Source organism: Pleurodeles waltl, chromosome 11, assembly GCF_031143425.1.
Source record: "Pleurodeles waltl isolate 20211129_DDA chromosome 11, aPleWal1.hap1.20221129, whole genome shotgun sequence".
NCBI lineage: Eukaryota > Metazoa > Chordata > Amphibia > Caudata > Salamandridae > Pleurodeles > Pleurodeles waltl.
In genome coordinates, this window is record NC_090450.1 from 942,778,744 (window position 1) to 942,798,280 (window position 19,537).

At 41.7% G+C, this 19,537-nt stretch overlaps 1 protein-coding gene across 1 annotated transcript in view; it reads left to right on the forward strand.

Annotated features, from left to right (window-relative positions):
• The window catches only part of LOC138266363 (serotransferrin-2-like), a 103,652-nt gene that overhangs the window by 69,775 nt on the left and 14,340 nt on the right, over positions 1-19,537 (forward strand). The window contains exon 13 of the mRNA XM_069215088.1: positions 12,362-12,518. Coding sequence (XP_069071189.1) covers positions 12,362-12,518 — 157 coding nt within the window. The remainder of the gene's footprint in view (positions 1-12,361; positions 12,519-19,537) is intronic.

A 19,537-nucleotide genomic window follows, 5' to 3' on the forward strand; every position in this document is an offset into this window, starting at 1 on the left:
AAACAGTGAGCACTTTCTGCGCTTGGCTGGCTGTGGGATCCCCATTCTACCCAACCCCAAAAACAGCCTTGAGGGAGCAGCAAAGAATTCGACACAGCAGAGAAATAATGCTCTTGCCATTATTCCAGACACAAATGTACTGGAATTTTTCATGAATTTCTGCAAGAACTTCCTCTAAGATATAGGCTTTAATGGCCCATATATATGAAAAATTGAACTGCAAAATAAATAATTTAAGCCCTTTGAAATAATAAACAAATATATTTTTTAGGGAAAACCCAGTCAAGCCATATTGGGGAGAGTCAGGCTTGTTCTGTGCTCGATATTGCAATATGCGGCTGGTAATAATACATCTTCCAAGGCTGATTATAGCTCTCAGTTCACACCTATTCACTTCTGTATATATAGGAGCACTGACCTGACAAACCATAAAATATATATAAAGTTGTCAATATGTCTGTAGTTGTGCATGGACTTAACTTATCTAACTTATCTGTATAAGAGACAATGTAAATCTTTGCAGGTTCCTATAGATAGAATTAACTGAAAAAGCAAAGGTTGAAAGAACGTTATAGTTAGATGAAAATGTCAGTTAAAATAGTCACCAGTTATAGTCATCTCAAATAACCATAACTTGCACCCTGCCACATATATGTTTGTGTGTGTTAAAGGGGCTTTTTGTAGGACAATGACAATGATAAACTTTTATATACCCATGGGTGCCTAAGGGATATGACTGTTTATTAGTACCACATCCTATAAAGAAGCTAATAAAACCTATCACATATGTGTTCAAGTGCTAAGAATATCCCCCAGGTGTATGTATAAAGAAACGTTAGGCAGATTGTACAGGTCGTTTAACAATAATTTGTTTAAAAACAAATCACAGATTCCGTTATTATGTGTAAATGTGCAACGAGGGCTGATCGATGCCTGTGCAAAGATATACTCATGTTTTGGTTATCGCCCATGCATTTTGGGGCACGATTTCTGTGGCAATGGTAGATGAATAATATAGCACACTGTTGGCAAATTAAGTGGCACTTGCTTTCCTGTCTATATGGTCTTTGTTTCTAATTACTTATCAAACCTAATTTTAGTATTTTTAGACCAGGTAAACGATCTTGGTATTAATACTGAAATTTGATTGCCTGCTATCTGACCATTCCAAAAATGAAAGCAGTTTGTTGATTTCTATTGCTGCTTGTCTCCTATTTCAACTTTATTATGCCCTCTACCACTAACTTTTTGTCATCATAAAATAGATTATTAATCTAACTCCACAATTGTGACAAAAAGGCAAATCTAAAGAGGTGAACCCAGGTGAACATGAATGGTCAACTTCATTCTGATGATATAGTTTGTATATTTGTTGTGGTTTTTGTAATACTTGTTGCGTTTGATCTAAATACATGGTACATTGTGTGGCAGGTGGCAAATTATATGTCAAGTTTGTCTGTAATGTGGCATTTGCCTTTTCAGGAGAATAATATAATTGCAGTGCTCCTTGTTGTTTAATAGAACCCCTGCAAAGAAGTCATATATAATTTTTAAATGCAGGGAAGATGATGGTTCTTTATTTTGCAATGTTTAGAACAATTTAAATTGTTAGGGTAATAATTCAAATGTGCCCTGTATTGGTGGTCTGTGAAAGCCATTACCACCGAGGGGTTGTGCAAGAATCACATGTTCTGTATCGTAGAATCTTCATAAACACTTGAAGAACTCCACCAGTAGGCAGGATCCATAGATCCTTTTTCCGTTGATATAATCCCTATTCATTAAAGGAAAAGATATGCTTAAATGCAGACCAGATACATCTGTATCCTATCAAAGGCTGAAATGTACTGACTTTGTTGTGCTTGACTTCTACATATAATTCCGGTGAAACATCATTTAAAAACAAAGCACCACTGCAGCGAATTCAAACATTGCAGCCCAAATCTAACATGCAGGGGTGTAAAAAACAGAAGGTAATAGTCGGTTAGAAAGACGCTATGGAATTATTACAAAAAAACACTGCTCCTTTAAGGACCAAGCAGTTGTGCCAGAGTCCCAGTTCTATTCCCCTAGCTTCATGTGAAAGCATACCCAAATACTGTGCTGGGGTGTTTTTCAGGCTGTTCTTTTGATTATGAATTATGTTTTACTTATTACTTCCTTCATTCGACACACTTGCTCTTGTGAAGTCTGTTCTGGAGCAAAATAGCCCATTATTATGTTTTAGGTCAAGCTTAGGCAGCGCGCGTGTGCTGTCTTGGAGACAAGCTGTATTCAATATATACATTTGTTCCTGCCTGCTGCTTACCACAGCTTGAATCCAGTGTCGCTCTTCTTTTCTGCCTTCTAATTGGTTTGGGCACCTGATACGTGTCTACCGTTTCTAGCTGAGGAGCATCAAAAAAGTACAGATTAATTCCACTTGATTTGTGGGCATCTACGGCAATTCAGGTACTATATTTTCTACCCACCTCTCATTCCCCCTGCCCTCTTTGCCAAGACATGTATTTTTTGCTTTCAAACTATAGCAATTTATTTTCTGATCCAGTTTTCATGATTTCTAGGTGCAGCTCACTGGCTTTAAAAGTGCTTGTTTGAATCGCGAATACAGTATCTTCTAATGCTACAGAGTGTTGTTTCCCTTCCACGCAACTGTGTCTCCCTCTCCCGGGTTTTTAAGCTGTACTGTGGTATATTTCACTGTAATCTCACAGCGCATTTCAAAAACATAACGCACCATTATCTTGGGTACCAGTAACATCTGCTGTTCACAGTGCTTAAAAAATGGTGAATGTGCGGTATGTGACGCTGTATGGTATTAAAAATAAGCTCTTCTTCACTTCATTGCCTTTCTTCTAAATATAATGAAAACAGCCATAGAAATGTGAGACTTCTTTTCTAAGTCACATTAAAACATACACTATATCTTTAGAGGAGGCGGGTTGGTGCAATGCCCAAGTGTTTACTCTGGTGAATGAGGTGAGGAAAGGTCAATTTTGTAATAAATCTATTTTTAGTGTACAGTTATACGGATATGAAATAATCCAAATTACTTTGTTGTGGTTATTAGAGGAGCAAACCTCATGTTTGTTATTAGGGACATAGCTTCAGGGTGTGTGTGTGGGGTGTTACACCCCGTAATAAATGTATTTTGTGATAACTAGTTGGGTGCTTACACACACACACAAAAATACACACACTCTCTTTCTTTCTGTTTAATGCACTTTCTCTCACTTAATTCACCTACCAATACACATTCCTTTCCCTTTCTACTGCCCCTTAAGCACTGCCTTGCTTGCTGTATAATGTATTTTAACATTACATGCCAGCGTGATTGTCTGGAAATCTGAAACTAACACCTCCCCAATCATACTGAACAAGCTACCTCTGTTTGTTATGTGAGGAGATAGTCATGTTGTGACAAAGCCAACACATGTTTTATGTGAGGAGATATTCATGTTGTGACAAAGCCAACGTGTTTTTATGAGTTGTGGCAAAGTTGTATTCTGCCAAAACATCAAACAGGTTTTATGAGTTCGAACAGCTTTGGCATCACTAAGTAGTTTTGTATGTTGACTTCCTCTGCCGATGTGCTCTCAAAGGGTTAAAATCTGAATAAATGATGTATGTTTTGGGTGGAGTTGTATTGTGTTGGTTGCGCCGGGGGTCTTTCATGTTTGCAGTCCTGTGTGGGTTCTGTGTGTGCCCATGGACGTCATTTAGGGGTCGCCAGCTGCGACCCCCTGGCTTGCCCCTTGCGACCCCTGACTCTGCCTACGCGACACCCCTGGCCTCAGAGGTGGCAAATTCAGTGCCAGCGACACAGGGGCAGCTTGGATATCGGTTGAGGCTGCAATCCCCCTTTTGTACATTTTTATTACACTAATAGTGAATAATAGCATATTAGTGTATATTAGTATAATAAAAACGGCGTGTAGCCCGTAAGTGACCAGTGGTATAGTACTACTGTTTCACGGCCTCGTGAGAGCTGTGCACCTTGACACATAACTCTGCATGCGCATGCTTACCTGCGAGGCCCAGCTCTTGCTGGAATCATAAAATCCATCTAACCTTTGGGGTAGCTTTGCTGTCCCAACTGTTGACAACAGATATGGGGCCTCTGATAGACCCCTCCTGTCTCAAACATTTCTCTGCTGTTTTAAGCATTACTGAGAGGTGTGCAACCAGAGAAGGGGCTTTTATCGAAGGCCTTGATGAAAGCAGTGTAGCCTGAGGTAGAGCTGTGCTGATGCAGACATCAATGAGAGCTGTGATGCATTTAGAGTAGCTCTGCTGACTCTCGTGGTACCTACATGTGTGTAAATCAAGCATTGCTCTGCTCTCTCAGTTGTTAGTGATGGCGATGGAAACTGAGGGATAGCTCTTCAGCCTTGGCAGTCACAGAGTGCATTGTAACTCCAGGGGTAACTCTCTTGTCACAGGCCTTACAGAGGTGTGTCACCTGAGGGGCGGCTCTATTATCATACTTGCTACTCAGATACGTGTCTATGCTAAGAAACAGCTGTGCAGCCCATGGCTATGCCCACATCTGTGGGATCTAAGAGGAAGCTCTGCTGTCCCAAATGTTCATGAAAGTTCTGTAAGGGCTTACAGTATCTACTGACTCACGCGTTAATAAGATTGATGTAACCCAGTTGACAGCTCTGCTGTCTGAAACGTTACTGGGGGATGTGGAACCAAAGAGGTAGCTCTTCTGTCTAAAGCCTTGGTGAGAGCAGAGTAATCTAATGAAAATCTGTGAAGACTCAGACATTAATGAGAACTGTGACGCCTAGGGGGTAGCTCTTCTGACTCCTGTACTGCCAAGATGGATGTCAACTAAGTATAGCTCTGCTGTCCCAGGTGCTACTGACAGTAGTGCAAACCGAGGGATACACGTCATGTGCCTGCATTTGGCATACACTTATTATTTTGTGTGCAGTTTATTATTTTTTTATATACAAGTGGATACAATTTGGGCTTGATATAGCCTTATACATATTCAGGAATTATTAAGCTATAATTGAGCTACCCAGAGAATAGATCTTACTTCTTTTACCAAAACCATTTCTTTCGGATCACTTTGCGGGCACGCGACCCTTGAGTGAAACCAAACCAAAACACATAGGTACAAAACGTTGTCATTTACAACGACAATAGCTCTAACTCTCTCAAATGCGAGACCTATTGGATTGCAAATGCTTGTTGTCATTACAGAAGGTAGGACAAATGGCTTCCCTGTTTGTGTACTCTGAGGTGTGGAAAGAAGAAAGCAGGTCGGGCTGCTTGATTCGCACTGTCTGGAAAAAATCATTCAACTTCAGGAGGTTGTGCTCCTGAGGCATAAAACTGGGGGGCAGTGGCGTAAAGCATCCCGTGAAGAAGCTCCTTCCATGGAAGGTCAGATGCCACCAAGAAAAGGCAAAGCAAATGTAAAATCAGTGCTAAATCAGTGCTTTTGAGCCCCTCTTTTCTGTCTGTTCTCAATCATATGAGAATTGAAACCAGGTACTACCGGCTGAATGTTGAATATGGACTCGACATCAAGAACTTCTATGATGCTGAAAAAAAAACACCTTTCTTGGTCGAAGCATATGTGGACAGCAAGGCACACTTCGACATAGAGGCATAGTTCATAAGCCAAAATATAATTGTATATTAATATGTCTCCTTACTGTCTGCATCATGAAAGAAAGGTATATCTGCGATTGTAATACCTGCTGATGATTCATTGCAACAGCCAATGCGACTGTTAGACATTACAGGACAGCCTGCTGCTACTCCTTTCATAACTGTGCCAAGATACACAAATATGTCATCTCTTATTCCATCCCAAAGGCATCAACTTCAAAGATCAATGTCCATCTGGCTGGTCCTTCTGTTTCTATGGCTCCTTGCAGCCCAAAGGCTGTTCCTGCCGACAACCTTCCAAAGTCACTGACAGCCCCAGTGACGCTGAAGATCCCAGACGATAGGATACCACATAAACTAAAGGGAAAGCAGACTCCTCCTCCTGCACCACGAAGAAGGCATACTGATATGGACACACCTTATACCAATTCAGCATTTTATACCCCAACGTCTCCACTGGGCTCTCCAAGAGCAGCTTGACTTTATTACTTTTCAAGTAGTCCTGGCTAGAAGAGCAAATAATCACATATTTCTCTGAAGATCCCACAATTCTCCGTTTTTGTTATGGTTGAGAGGCTATAACTAATGGTGCCTAGAAGACCCCTATTATCACTAGTGCAAGGTTTTCAGGAAAAATCTGTTACGATTGATATTATGAAGCCTGCAGACCAGAGATTTCTGAAAAACATATACAACTCCTGAGCAGAGTTCCTGAGGGAAGACGTACAACCTGGCTGTCATTAGGTCATATGAATCTGCTCCTTTGATGTCGAGGCCTCCAGAAATAGAAAGTAAGAGGCTTGATGCAGGGGGCACGAGAGTCTGTGTCACACCGGGCCAGGCGCTAAGGCATGGATCACTACACCTTTATGGGAATGCTATAAAAGATGGCTGTGGAAATCCATGCAGTGGTCCATGTAGTATACTCCTAAAGATAAAAAGCAAGACTTCGAAAAAGTGCTTCTGTGCATTGAGCAGATTTAACATCCTCAGCTGACCGGTTTGGTTTGGCTTTGAGGAGATGATATTGCCTAATTGTCAATACATTAAGCACAGCACAGCAAAATAACTTACTATTTACAATCCTATTGTTTTTGGTGCTGATGTGGATGAAGACATGAGCCGTATGAAAGCTGGAAAAAGTTGGTTTGGAGCACAAACATACATTTTACTGCTGACAATTTAAATCTAAAGAGGTGTTCCCAGCAGCAACAAAATCAGCAACAAAGGGTTCAAACCCCACAATGGCAGCAATATTAATAATGTCAGCAATCCCATCTGAGGTATTCATCTAGTGGGAGAGAAGACCAGTGATCATCAGGCTATGCAGGGAAGACAGGCACTGACCTTCTAACTTCCCTTCTACCATTGCAAATGCTGGCTTTAAATCAAATCTATTTTAAGCTAATGACGATCAAATGGATGTATTTTTAATAGACATACAAGAAACATATTTCCATTTCCTGATAACAATGAAGCAGAGAAAGTACCTCAGGTTTGTGGTGGATAGCAAACACTAGTGGTACAACGTCCTTCCTTTTGGCCAGACATCAGCTTGCCCTACTTTTTCAAACTGCATGATGGCAGTAGCTGCCTGCTTGAGGAAGAAGAAATTGTTTATCTATGTATGGAATGGCTGATGCAAGCCAGCTGTCCTGAAAATGCTTCTCAGGACTTCAGCTTCAAAAGAACTTTGTTGCTTCTAGCCTGTCTGGGGCTTTTGGTCAGCTAGTCTACTTTCAATCCTCTGCAAATTCTGAAGTACCTGGATGATACTCTGGATACACTTGACAGAAACAATCTCAACCTCTAAAAGCATGCCAAAGTTCCTATTTTTTTAGGACTGATTGTGCGTTGTATTTTCATCTTTGTAACTGCCAGGGACCAAAGCAGTTTCTTGAGATTAGTAAAACAATTAGAAGGACATTGTGAAGACATGTTGCTACTATCTCCAGCCTTTCTTCAGTCCACATGGCAGTGTCACCGACCCTGCCTGTTTCTGAATATTCAATTCCATTAGAGCCTTCCATCACAAATGATTGTTGTGGATGCAGCCTTGGCAGAATGGGATGTTAACAAATGAAGGACTTTGGTCACAGAAAGAAACCCCGTTTCTTGAAGCTCAGAGCAGTGACCTTAGCCCTCAAGGCTACTCGTCTCTGAGGATAGTTTGGATTCAAACAAACAATACTATACCCTTGTGCTATATTAGCATTCAAAGAGGCACTGATCCACGACATTGTCCCTGGAAATTCCATTAACTTGAAGGCTCCTGTTAGCAAAAGAAATGTAACAATAAAGGTTGTGTACTTGCCTGGATTAGAAAATGTTCAGTCCAACAACTAGCTTCTGGATGATGTTCTCAATGACAGCTCGTTTGATGCTTTTTTCCATATAGAGCTCACTCAGAAAACAAAAAAAACACCCAAACTTTGCTCCAAGATTCCAAGAACCATGGTAACACACTATGCTTTACATCGGTATTCCAAAGCAAGGAGGATAAGGATGACATTGAAATAGAAGACAGGGATGGTATATCTCCTTGTGCTAGGTCCATCTTACCGCAAGTAACCCTGTGCACAAATGCTGTGTCGGAGGACCAGTTAGTGGTGGATTGGGTGTCACTCATCCATGCGAGGCCGGGTTACGAGACATGCCATTGAATAGCTCCTTCTGGGTTAGGATAAATAGAGATAGTGAGAAGCACAGAATAAACCTACCAGCTAGCTTTGTTGTATGGCTCAGCGTACATGTAGTTCGCACTTGCTGGGCGTCCCTCACATTTTTTGTTTTTCCCCTGGTGTACTCTGTGTCAGCCTGAGTAATTGGACTCAGGTTTCAGCCATTCCTCTGCCTGTTTTTTCAGCTCTGCGTTAAAGACTGTGCTCGTGGGAGAAGATCTTTGTTGTCGTGTGGCTCGTCATCATCCTTACTCTGCAGGAGTCTGTAGGGAGACTGTTTATATTTATTGGTATTGTCCCAGTGTCCACCTGGATGTTACGCACATACTTAGGTTCTGCAGTCTTCTTACTCCTTTAGGAGTCCTAATACATACATTTTGTGATTGATCAACATTTCTACCTTCCGGTAACTCTCTGATGTGCAACATTGTCTTGACTTTTCGCTCAGCTTTTCCCATAAATTCCCTCCTTCCGGTTCTTTCTGTTAGTACCACTCTTGCTCGTCATCCCCAATTGTCAATCCTGTAGTAGGCTCTTATTCAACATGAATCATGAGGTGTGGAACTATGACAGAGTATCCGTACTGTAACCTTTGTCCCTAACATGCTTCTGCATATATTGGAGAAACTAAACTGAACATTGCTGTGCAAACTGAAACACCTTTTCAGAATACAGAGAACAATCTGCCATACCAATTTAAGATCATTGAGTTTGGCAGCATGGTTCTTGAACACACATGCTATGGACATCAGAATCTTGATGAAGTATGTATGAGCATTTTGAGGGAGGAAGAGGTTTTGCTTATGGTATTAGCTGCAATCATATTATTTGCCAAGAAGATTTGGTATTGCTTTACCTATTGTATCTAGCAAAAGGAGGTCCTTAATTCTTCAATTTTGATTAAGGTGTACCTTGTAGGTATAAGAACCTACAGGAATAGTCAGTCTCAGATTCCTTTCTGCACTATTCTGGTGAATAAATATTTCTTAGGATGGCTTTAAGATTTATACTCTTAGGAGGAGGCCATCTATTCCTTTGAAACGCAATGTGGTCTTGGCCAAATTATTGTCTTCCCATGTTAAGCCTATTCACAAAGTCACACTGCAGCATGTGTATTGGAATGTGATCTTCCTAGTGGGGTCACTTCTGCAGGTAGGGTTAAAGAAATTCGAGCTCATAGGAACCATATATTATTTTCTATTATAATAGGGTAACCAAGAGAACACAACTTTTATTTCTACCTAAAGTGGTTTCAGATTTTCATGTGAATCAGTCTATTTCTACACCAGCATTCATAATAACCCACCCTCTCCAAAGAAAGAGATCCTTACACACTTAAGATGTTAGGCATGTCCATAGATTCTATCTTGACAGAACCGAAGATATACAAAATTCTCCACAATATTTTGTGAATTACAGCCCCAATAGAACTGAGATACCGACTTTAAAAAGTTAATGATTAACCAGAAAGGGTGAGCTTTGTTTTAGAAGACCAAAGGAGCCACTATTCAGAGAGAATGTTTTCTAGATCAAAGTTTGTGAAACGTAATTGTTGTAAGCAATTTGTGAACCTAATTATGTCAATATCGGCATACAAGGGGAAGGGAAGTGAGTTCCAGCCTTAGATGTTATCACTGAAAAAGCATGACTTTCCAACACTGCCTGTGAAAAGCGAGGAACCAATACCACATTTGCAGCCTGAGAGTGAAGATGTTTAGCAGACACATTGTGGGAATAATCATCTTTCATATAACTAGGTTGAGAGTCATGTAGGGCACTGTGACAAAAGCACAGAGCCTTAAATAGGTGTCTTTTAGAAGTAGGCAGCTGGTTTAATGAGTCAATGTAAGATGAAATACTAGTTGATCTGCTAAGGCTAAGAATTAGGCGAGCTAGCATTTGTTTAATGTGTTGCAGTCTAGCAGATAAATAAATAAGTTGGCACATGTTTAGAGATGTACAGTAGTCCAAACATAATAAAATAAAAGCCTAGAAAACGGACTTCCTGTAGCTATCTGGAAAAAGAAAGATGATCAGACATAAGGCAGGATTGGTGGAAGTGCCCAGCTCTGTAGCCCACAAAATGATGCCACTAAGCATTTTCATTTTCAAGGGCTCAAATCTCTACTTTTAAGAGAGTTGGAATGTATCAGCTTGGCCCATCTAAATGAGACGGATTGTAGAATTACAACCTATCATTGTAGGACTATGAGCAGTTTGAATATGATTGACATAATATTCTGTACAGGTGTACCAAGACATTGTTTGTACTCATATAGTTCTCTAGTATAATTATATTTACCTTGAGCAGAGCAGGAGGCAGACCACCTATGATCCGTCATTTTACAATGTCTATTAGCTTCAGTGTGATTGGCTCTATACCATGGCGTGGATGGATCTTGTCTGCAAGATTTACTGCGCTTTAGTGGAATCGAAGTATCTAGAGTAGCTGTAATGCAAGTATTAAAAGAGTCAGAAGCAGCATTCTGTATTGTGTAAATATTAGAGCCCTCCTTTATTAGAGCCGTAAACAACTCTACAACTCCCTGGCCATATTCCTAAAATGTGAGGAAAGTTTTACAGCAGGGATCCATTTTCCCCATCAAAAAGAACTGATGTTGTGGAGCAGCTGCCTGTACAAGGCATGCTTATAGATGGAAGCTGCTGGCTTCTTACAGGAGCAACATTTACTTTCTTCAGTTTCCTCCATATTCCATAGTTATATTTAAGGTACAGAGTTAGGATTCTTGCTGGAATATTAGTTTGTTCGGTTTAAATGGAAATCAGGTCTTTACAAAATTAATCCAGATTCCTGCAATGCAGAAGTAGCACTATAAGAAAGTACCTTTTCCATAAAATATTATGTGGACTGTTTACTGGAAACTTATATAAACAGATACAGACAACCCCAAGTAAACATTGTTTGCATATGCAGTTAGGTCAGCGAGTATTTCTTAATTAGGACCAATGTCGATTAAAAAAGATAAAGTCAATTTATTGGAAGTTGTAAAACTCTGTAGTGGTACTTTAAATCATTAGATTTCATTGTTTTTATAATCTATTGGAAAAAAATAGAAACAAATTACGAGTTGGTAGAAGAATTCTTAGAACTGATCGTTCAAAAAATAAAATCATGCCATTTGACACTGTTTCTCCAACGCGCTACGTGGTTTCAGTGTTATATCATCTTGTGAAAGGTGGGGAAACAGTTACAAGCTCTTGTTTTGCAAAAAAAAAACAAATAAGAGTGTATTAGCAGTATGGTTATCAGAACGTTTCATCTACACTGACAGTAGCACTGCAGGTCAGATCCATTATCCCACGATGAAGTATGTTTATATTCTACTAGAAGTACCTACCTCCTTTTTTTGTAGTTAAATAGACATGAACTTAAAGACCAGGATGTAAAATACTGACAGCAAAGAAAATCAAATTTCATTTAATGATCCTATGTTATTAAATACAAATGAGCAAGACTCTTCATTTGATTACATCCATATGTGCCTGTCATCTTTGTGAACAATACAGCACAATCTCAAATTGCTTTTAGCGGAAAGAATGTCAAAACTAAAAAGAAATTGTGAAAAACATAGAGCAAAACAGGTGAGTAATACACACACCTTCAATGAACAAACAAGCTATCCGCCACACGCTATACTGTTCCCACCTTTGCAACAACTCACATTCCTGTTCGCATTCCAAGCTAGGTCATCTCCTCCAGCCACCTACAAACAATATCTGATGACTTTCGAACATTCACAAGATTCTGATTTTACGAGGCAGGATAATTTACACCAAGCTTTTCCTCAAAATCAAAATGTAGAAGCCTGGTTCATGGTCCACTGCAGTTTTGAATGCAAGAACTACTACAACTTTTATAAAGTAGTCCAGCTAGGCCTTCAAGACGTTCAGAAAAACTCTGCTATGTGCTTCTTAAGGTGATCCGTGATCTTAAGATCTTTGCAGTGATTGACTGTCCATGCCAGGGCTGTGGGATATAGTTGTAAAGCCCTCCAATTAAACATTGTCTCTTCTTTCCCCCACCTAAGCATACCAGAGTTACTTCTGGAAAGGGTGCATGCCAGGTTCCGAGGGGAGTCTGTGCAAAGTCTGCATCGGAAGAGAGGAAGAGGAAGGTGGCAAAGCCTCAAGCAGGTGTGCAGCAAACCATGATGAGCGTTACTATGGCAATATGGGAGCACTCAGGTGAGGCGCTACTGGATAAGGCTTTGGTCAGAGTTCACAATGGATGCTGAAAAGCAGCTCATTACTTGCACATGGGCCTTGGTGAAGGGTGCCTCTAACTACTCCTTGGTTAGCATAGTCATAGACGAGCAAAGTCAGTTTCAAAGCTCACGGGGAAGCAGATGTGAAAGTGAGAAAGTTAATGGACTTTCAACCATTTGTTAATGGGGATGTGGGTTACAAACAAAACATTAATTTGTTACAGATGCCAAGGAGAAAGGTAAGTGATCATTTACAAGCCACTATGTCCTATTGTTATGAAGGGGGTGTCCGAAAATAATTACCACTTTCTACCATCCCACCACCAGCTCTAATGTAAGCTGTTAAACGAATGGCATGCTGATTGAGTTTATGACTGTTTAATAAATGTATTCTTCATTGATGTTGCAAGTTGTACACACCAGTGCTCCACAAAACTCAGTGATACACATTACCTTGACACAAAAAGCCACTAAAATCTTTGGGTTTCCATTTGTGACGGGACATTTCTGTCTAAATATAGCTTCATTGCCAATGGATGATATATATGTATGTATGTATAATTTACTGAAAACATTTTTTTCAGTAAAAACATAGAAGTTCACTGAAAAAAACCAAAGATTACAGGGACGTTAAAGTTAGGTTCTGAATTTACTCGTACAAAACCATAGAAATTTAGCAGTTATAGTTAGAGTTCTCTTAAGTAACTAAAACTCGAGCCCTAAGGTAACTATAACTCGCACCTTCACCATGCACAGTTGTCTCATCAATAGTTTTATTCTATTCCAAATGTTGCAGCGACAATATGAAAGATGGCATAGAATATGTCATCAATTATATAATATGTGGATTAATTAGCTGAGTTTTAGTTACTTGAAAAAACTCTAACTATAACAGCTGAATTTCAGTGGTTTTGTACAAGTAAATTCAGAAAGAACATACCTATAACGCCCCTGTAACCTTTGGTTTTTTTCAGTGAACTTCTATGTTTTTTTAACATAGAGGCCCTCATTACAACACTGGCGGGCGGCAACTGCTGCCCGCCAAGTTGTAACCGCCGTGCGGCCGTCAATGCGTCCGCACTCCTGCGGTGGCCACTACGACATTCCCGCTGGGCCGGTGGGCGGAAACCGAGTTTCCGCCCCCCCGGCCCAGAGGGGATGTCGGCCGCAACATGGGAGCCAGCTCCAAATGGAGGCGGCGGTGTTGCGGCGGGTCGACGGGTGCAGTTGCACCGTCACACTTTTCAAAGATTCATGGGGCTGTGGCAGGGGGCCACAGGCAAAGGCATGGGCAGTGCAGGGGCCCACGACTCCCCTTTCCGCCAGCCTTTTCATGGCGGTTCCTACTGCCATGAAAAGGCTGGCGGGAGGGGGACTCGTAATCCCCTGGGCAGCGCTGCAGCGCTGCCCTGGAGGATTACAACCGCCGGTCCCAGCTGTGCGACTGCGGCGCTTCCGCCACAGTCGTAATTCGCAAGATTGCACCGCCAGCCTGTTGGTGGTGCAATCGTCAAAACAGCCCTGGCGGTCTTTGACCGCCAGGGTTGTAATGAGGGCCAGAGTAATTTTCTTTGCTATACGTGAATCCACCACAGCCGCACAAGGCCTTCGCCCGTGTGCGGCGGTGGTTGGTCACAGGGCCTGCCCCGGGGAAGTGTTGGTCCCTAGGGTGTGGGCCCCCACTTACTCTTACATTAGAATCAATGCCCCGGGGCAGAGGTGGTCCCCAGGGTGCGCATATATTTAAGTACAAGCCCTGGGGAGGTGATGGTCCCTGAGGAGTGGGGAGGCCACAGGCCCCCCTTACATTATAATTGATGCCCCGGGGAGGTGGTGGTTCCCAAGGTGCGGTGGGGGAGTGGGCCCCTGGTTACAATAGAATTGATGCCCCAGGGAGGTGGTGGTCCCCAGGGTGCGGGGGCCGCTGGCCCTCCCTTACATTATATTTGATGCCCCGGGAGGTGGTGGTCCCTGGGGCGCAGGTGGGGGCACGGCCCCCCACTTACATTAGAATCAATGCCCCCGCATATATTTAAATACAAGCCTAGGGAGGTGTTGGTCCCCGCAGCTGTGAAGGAGCCGGGAGGAGCCCCACACTACATTTTTAATGACCCCAGGACCTGGCCCACCCGGCGGCCTATAAATAAACAAGCGGGGAAGTCCGCACTTGGTTTTTTAAAAGTATTTTGCTGCAAATTTGCAAATATTGCAAACTTGCGGCAACAAAAAATTAAAAAAATATATTTTTTGATTTGGGGGTGTCCCTCGGGGACACCCCCAGCACCACCACCAGTACTAAGGGGTCAGGGTGTCTCTACCCTGGCCTTTTTTTTATTTTATTTTTACAGTTTTTTCTGGGACTCGGCTGAAGGCAAGTCCCAAGATGGATGCCAACACTTCCTGGTTTGAAGTGTTGGCAGCCAATCAGAGATGTGCATTTCCCTGCACAAGCTCGTCTTTGTTCGCGAATACTTCGCAGCCAGAGATATACAAATTTGAATTTCCCTAAAGTTCTCAAAAACTACTGAAAGGATTCACACCAAATAAGCAAAAGCATAATCTGCGTACCGACAGCTCACTGTCTGCCACATTTGGTGTAATTTTGTCCAGTGGTTCAGCCTGTAGTCATGTCTAAAGAATCCTTTTGAAATTAACATGGGAAAGGCAAGCTTTTTTTAACCCCCTTTTTCTCGGCCTCCACATTGCAAATTTAGCGGCAATTGCAATGGAAAATGCACTGTCCGTAAATGACAGTGCGCTACCACACTAATTACATGGAAACAAAATCGCCTGCCTCATGTCCATTAAAGCCAGGTTGATCACAGACATTGGGCATTCTAAATACTGAGTTGTGGTTCTGAAATGTTTGGGAAGTACTGGATTAGAGCATAAACAGGTGATTCTTAATTTAAACCGCATAAACAGCATAGTATAATCTTCTGGTCTCTTTCACTCTATGCGCCTTCAAATTGTAAGAGTGGTATGTATAGTAATCTGAATCTAAGGAATCACCTTTTTGTTTGTGGTTCAAGAGAGCAGACCAGGGGTCCTTGTGTTTCATTGCAAAGGTTGCGCTAAGATATTGAGAGTTATGTGTAGTGTTAGCTGGGCAATATCCTCCTCAAAATGATACTGTTGAACTACCTTTTTAATTAGCCTTTTCCTTTCCAGTTTGTTTTAAGTATCTAAGTAAAGATTACTACTTCTTACATTTGATCAACTCACCTCTAAATCCGCTCATAATTGCTCTTAATAACTGCTACTACAAAGTGTGTTCATAACACACATTCATAACCATGGATTTTAGTCTAAAGGCTACAATAGATGGGATATGGGGGAAACAGGAGTTACTATTTTAAGAGACTTCCTTACTGTAGTCTGTTTCTAGGGAGGGCTTACCAAGCTTAAAGAACTGGTGGGCGATTAAGATCTTTTTCAGTGCCCAGATCCAAGTGAAATGTGTGTAACAACTGATAGTAGACTAGTTTCCTAAACAATATGTTTGTCAGAAAAATAGATAGTCTCACAAAGCCAAAAGTTCTTCTAAGGAAAGCACAAGAGTATACACCAACTGATTGCCTCTGAAGGTCTGCTCAGGCCGAGGCAGACTCAAATAGTCGCCTCATCTGCACTGAGTTTGAGAATAAAGGAAGGGCCAAGAGAAAGAGCGACAACCGGAGGGAGCCTTACAGATGAAATGATTGTTGTAGTGCATCAGATGGCAAGATAGTGCAATTTGAGCACTAATAATGAAGTTGGCAGCGGGTTAAATTGGAGGATGCACCTAACCCCTATCCCCTGTTTAAGTATTCAAAAATGAAGGAAACATAAAACATATTATCATACTCGTGTGTGCACTCATCATAGCACCACTCACTGCCAAGGTGCTATCCCTGAGGGGGAACCGTAGATGATAGATATTCTGATGGTACACCACTTTTATATACATCGAATAAAGTCCAGTTACTCAATGTCATCACATTGTTGTCTTCACTTTATTCTGCTATTCTTGCAAGCAAAAAGAAACATCAGCCAACGTGTTTCGTCCTCAACACAGGACTTCTTCAGGGCTTTTTTGTTTAGTTTATTTATATCAATTCACACCATGATTGTTCAAATCACCCATGTCAGCATCATGTTGCCTGCACAGGGCATCCTCCCTTCTCGCATTTCAAATGCTGCACCTCTCATCAACATACTAGTAGCCATCGCCAAAACGAACGAGCAGTTGACCTACGCGGTCTGTCTGATTCAGAAGGTGTGGACAAGTTGTGAGGGGAAAGGGGCAGCATGGAGGGAGCAGGCTAGGTGAGAAGCAAACATTAGACAGAAGCAAGTGGAAATCATGTTTTCTGAGACTGAGAGTCTGAGAGAGTTGGAAATGATGGTAGAATGTTACAGATAGTAGGGTAAGGAAAAGAGAGTCAGGGCTAAAATATGACAGAGCACTCTTCACAGTGTTACAGTCAGACTTTCCATCCTGCCACTCCTTAATCAATATACATATTTGCAGACCATAGCTGATGAGAGCGAGGATGGGATGCAGGATCGGGGAGATAATAGGAACACTCCCTTTCTTTTACTTATCTGCTGAGGTTTCTAGAGGATAGGGGCACCAGGGGTAAAGGAGAAGCACTGACAGGTTGCTGAAGACTCAAACCTGTGATGGAAATGGCTAGTGTGGTCTGAGCTAGGCTTCCAGAACACAAGTTATTATCCTACGTTACTTAGATTCTCCTGTGAGGGCCTTCTGCTACTAGTCTGACAAAAGCTTGAGTGTTTGTTAATGGTCATTGGGAGGACTTGCTATTTTTGATTACATGTTTTTTGCATAGTGCAGAATTCACAAATTCCTTTGCCTGTTGGCGCTCTTAGATTTTCTGGGAAGACTGCCTTCAATAGTGGATTTATTTGACGAAGGATCTCTGGATGTGTGGTGGAAGCCTTAAAGCTTTCCTTGGCTCGAGTGTGAGAGTTTGTTTGTAGAACAAGTATTTTTCATATGATGGTGTTTCATACAATGGGATGGATCATGCAACCCTCCAACCTAGCCTCTGTGAGTTAGAAGTACGTGATTGTGTTATCACTAAAGTGCTCTGGAGGACAGGTTCTGGACTTCTGGTCTTATGACTCTCCACCTAACCCACTTGAGCTATTGCAGTATTGTGTTGTAGTGTAGGGGCAAGGGATATTGTGCCCACAAATGGTCTAGTCATGTGTTCATAATACATGGTTTAGGAGTCTGTTTTTAGTACGAAGTGTAGTGTTCCTGATCTAGGATCCAGGGGACTCTCTGTTGCCCTGCTGTCTTTGCTGCATCTTCCTCTGTAGTTGAGATGCACAGAGTACATTTGTTCAGTATTTCTGTTGTTCTCTAATCCATTGATCCTGTGTACTTGTGTCTGGAATTTCCTGATCTTAAGTAACGTAGTAAGAGTAAAAAGGAGTACATAGTGGTACTTGTTCCCAGCGATCAGGGTTGGCCTCAGTCTGGAGACAAAATGGCAAAAGCCTGTCAAAGTGTAAAAGGTTCCTGTTGACCAACTGCAAATTAATTCTACTGTATCCACTTGCTGCCGTGTGGTTATCAATATTTGATGAGCACCTGTCTGCTATATACCTACGTCCTTTCTCTTGGCTAAATTGAATCAAAGCTGTCATCCAGTGGATCATTTCAGTGTAAAGAGTCCCAAGTGATCACCATTCAGAGATGCAGAAGGTGCTTTGTGAATGACCGAAGTTCTCCATCAGCAGTCAAGGGGTGAGATCAACTCAGTGCAAGAATGTCAGTCTTAGGCCAGGAACCATATCTGACTGAGGTACTGAGGAGTATTATTGCCCGCTGGTGAACACATTTGATAGATGGCTCTTTTTGGATTGTTGACATTGTGAGGACCATTAATCTTCTTAATCACTACAGTGATTTTTCCATCATAGTGTTTGATCTTCTGAAAGAAAATTGTCCTTAACACATTGTGGACCTTGCATTATGTATTGCCCCCTTGTTCAAGCCAAGGGTAGCAAAGAAGAGCATTGTTCTTGGCACTGACAGCAGATTTTATGCTTGCATCAAGACTGTGACATTACTTTCTATCTTAGGTAGCCAATGACATTCTTCAGCCATTCTTTATTGTAGAAAGGAGTTGGTTAATTTTCCCAATATGAATGCTAGGGTCCCTGGCTTATTGCTGCTGGTCAACTGCTTGTCGTCACACTTGGAGAATGGGGTAACAGACGCATTTCTCCAAATGCCAGGGATATGGATAGGATTTGAAAATCAGACCACAATGTGACATACACCGCACTGTAAGCTAAGGGCCGTAGGCAACAATACTGTCAAATTTGATCCCTGCTACAAATTACATTGCAGTAGCCATGTTGATACTCCAATGAAGATGTGATGCAACCTTTAAAAAGGAGACAGGGTGAAGCTAAATGAGCTCTGGGATGGCTGCTGATTTATTATCGTCCACAAGGGCTCTCTTTGCTGGCCTGCTGGCCACGTTAGGTGTGAACTTTCCCTGACCAGAACAAAGCAGAGATAGGATGGATCTGACTAGCACCATGCTTGGACGGCAGAGGGCCTTGGCTCTGCAGTGAGCAGCAGTATGTCTGTCCAGAATAATCTGAGCTGCCATTATGATCCCAAAGGGCACTACCTGGGAGTAACATAATTCAATTGGTTGTAAGGTCAGAAGCAAGAAAGAGAAACCTCTATTATAGCATAAGATGTACTATTATACCTAGCCTGAATATAAAGACTGCTAACGTGCAGGCAGGAGCTAACATCTAGTAACTGTGCAGGGTCTGATTAGTTTATGTGCACAAAATACACATGTATACACATATTGCTCTGGCTTTTTTAAAACAAGTGTAACAGGTCAAGTGTGAACACTTTGTACCTTGGTAATAGTGTTGACCTTTCTCTCACATTCTCCTGGCTCTACTCACCACTCCTTGCCTCTCTGCTTGATACAAGGCCCAAAAAAGGAATCAAGG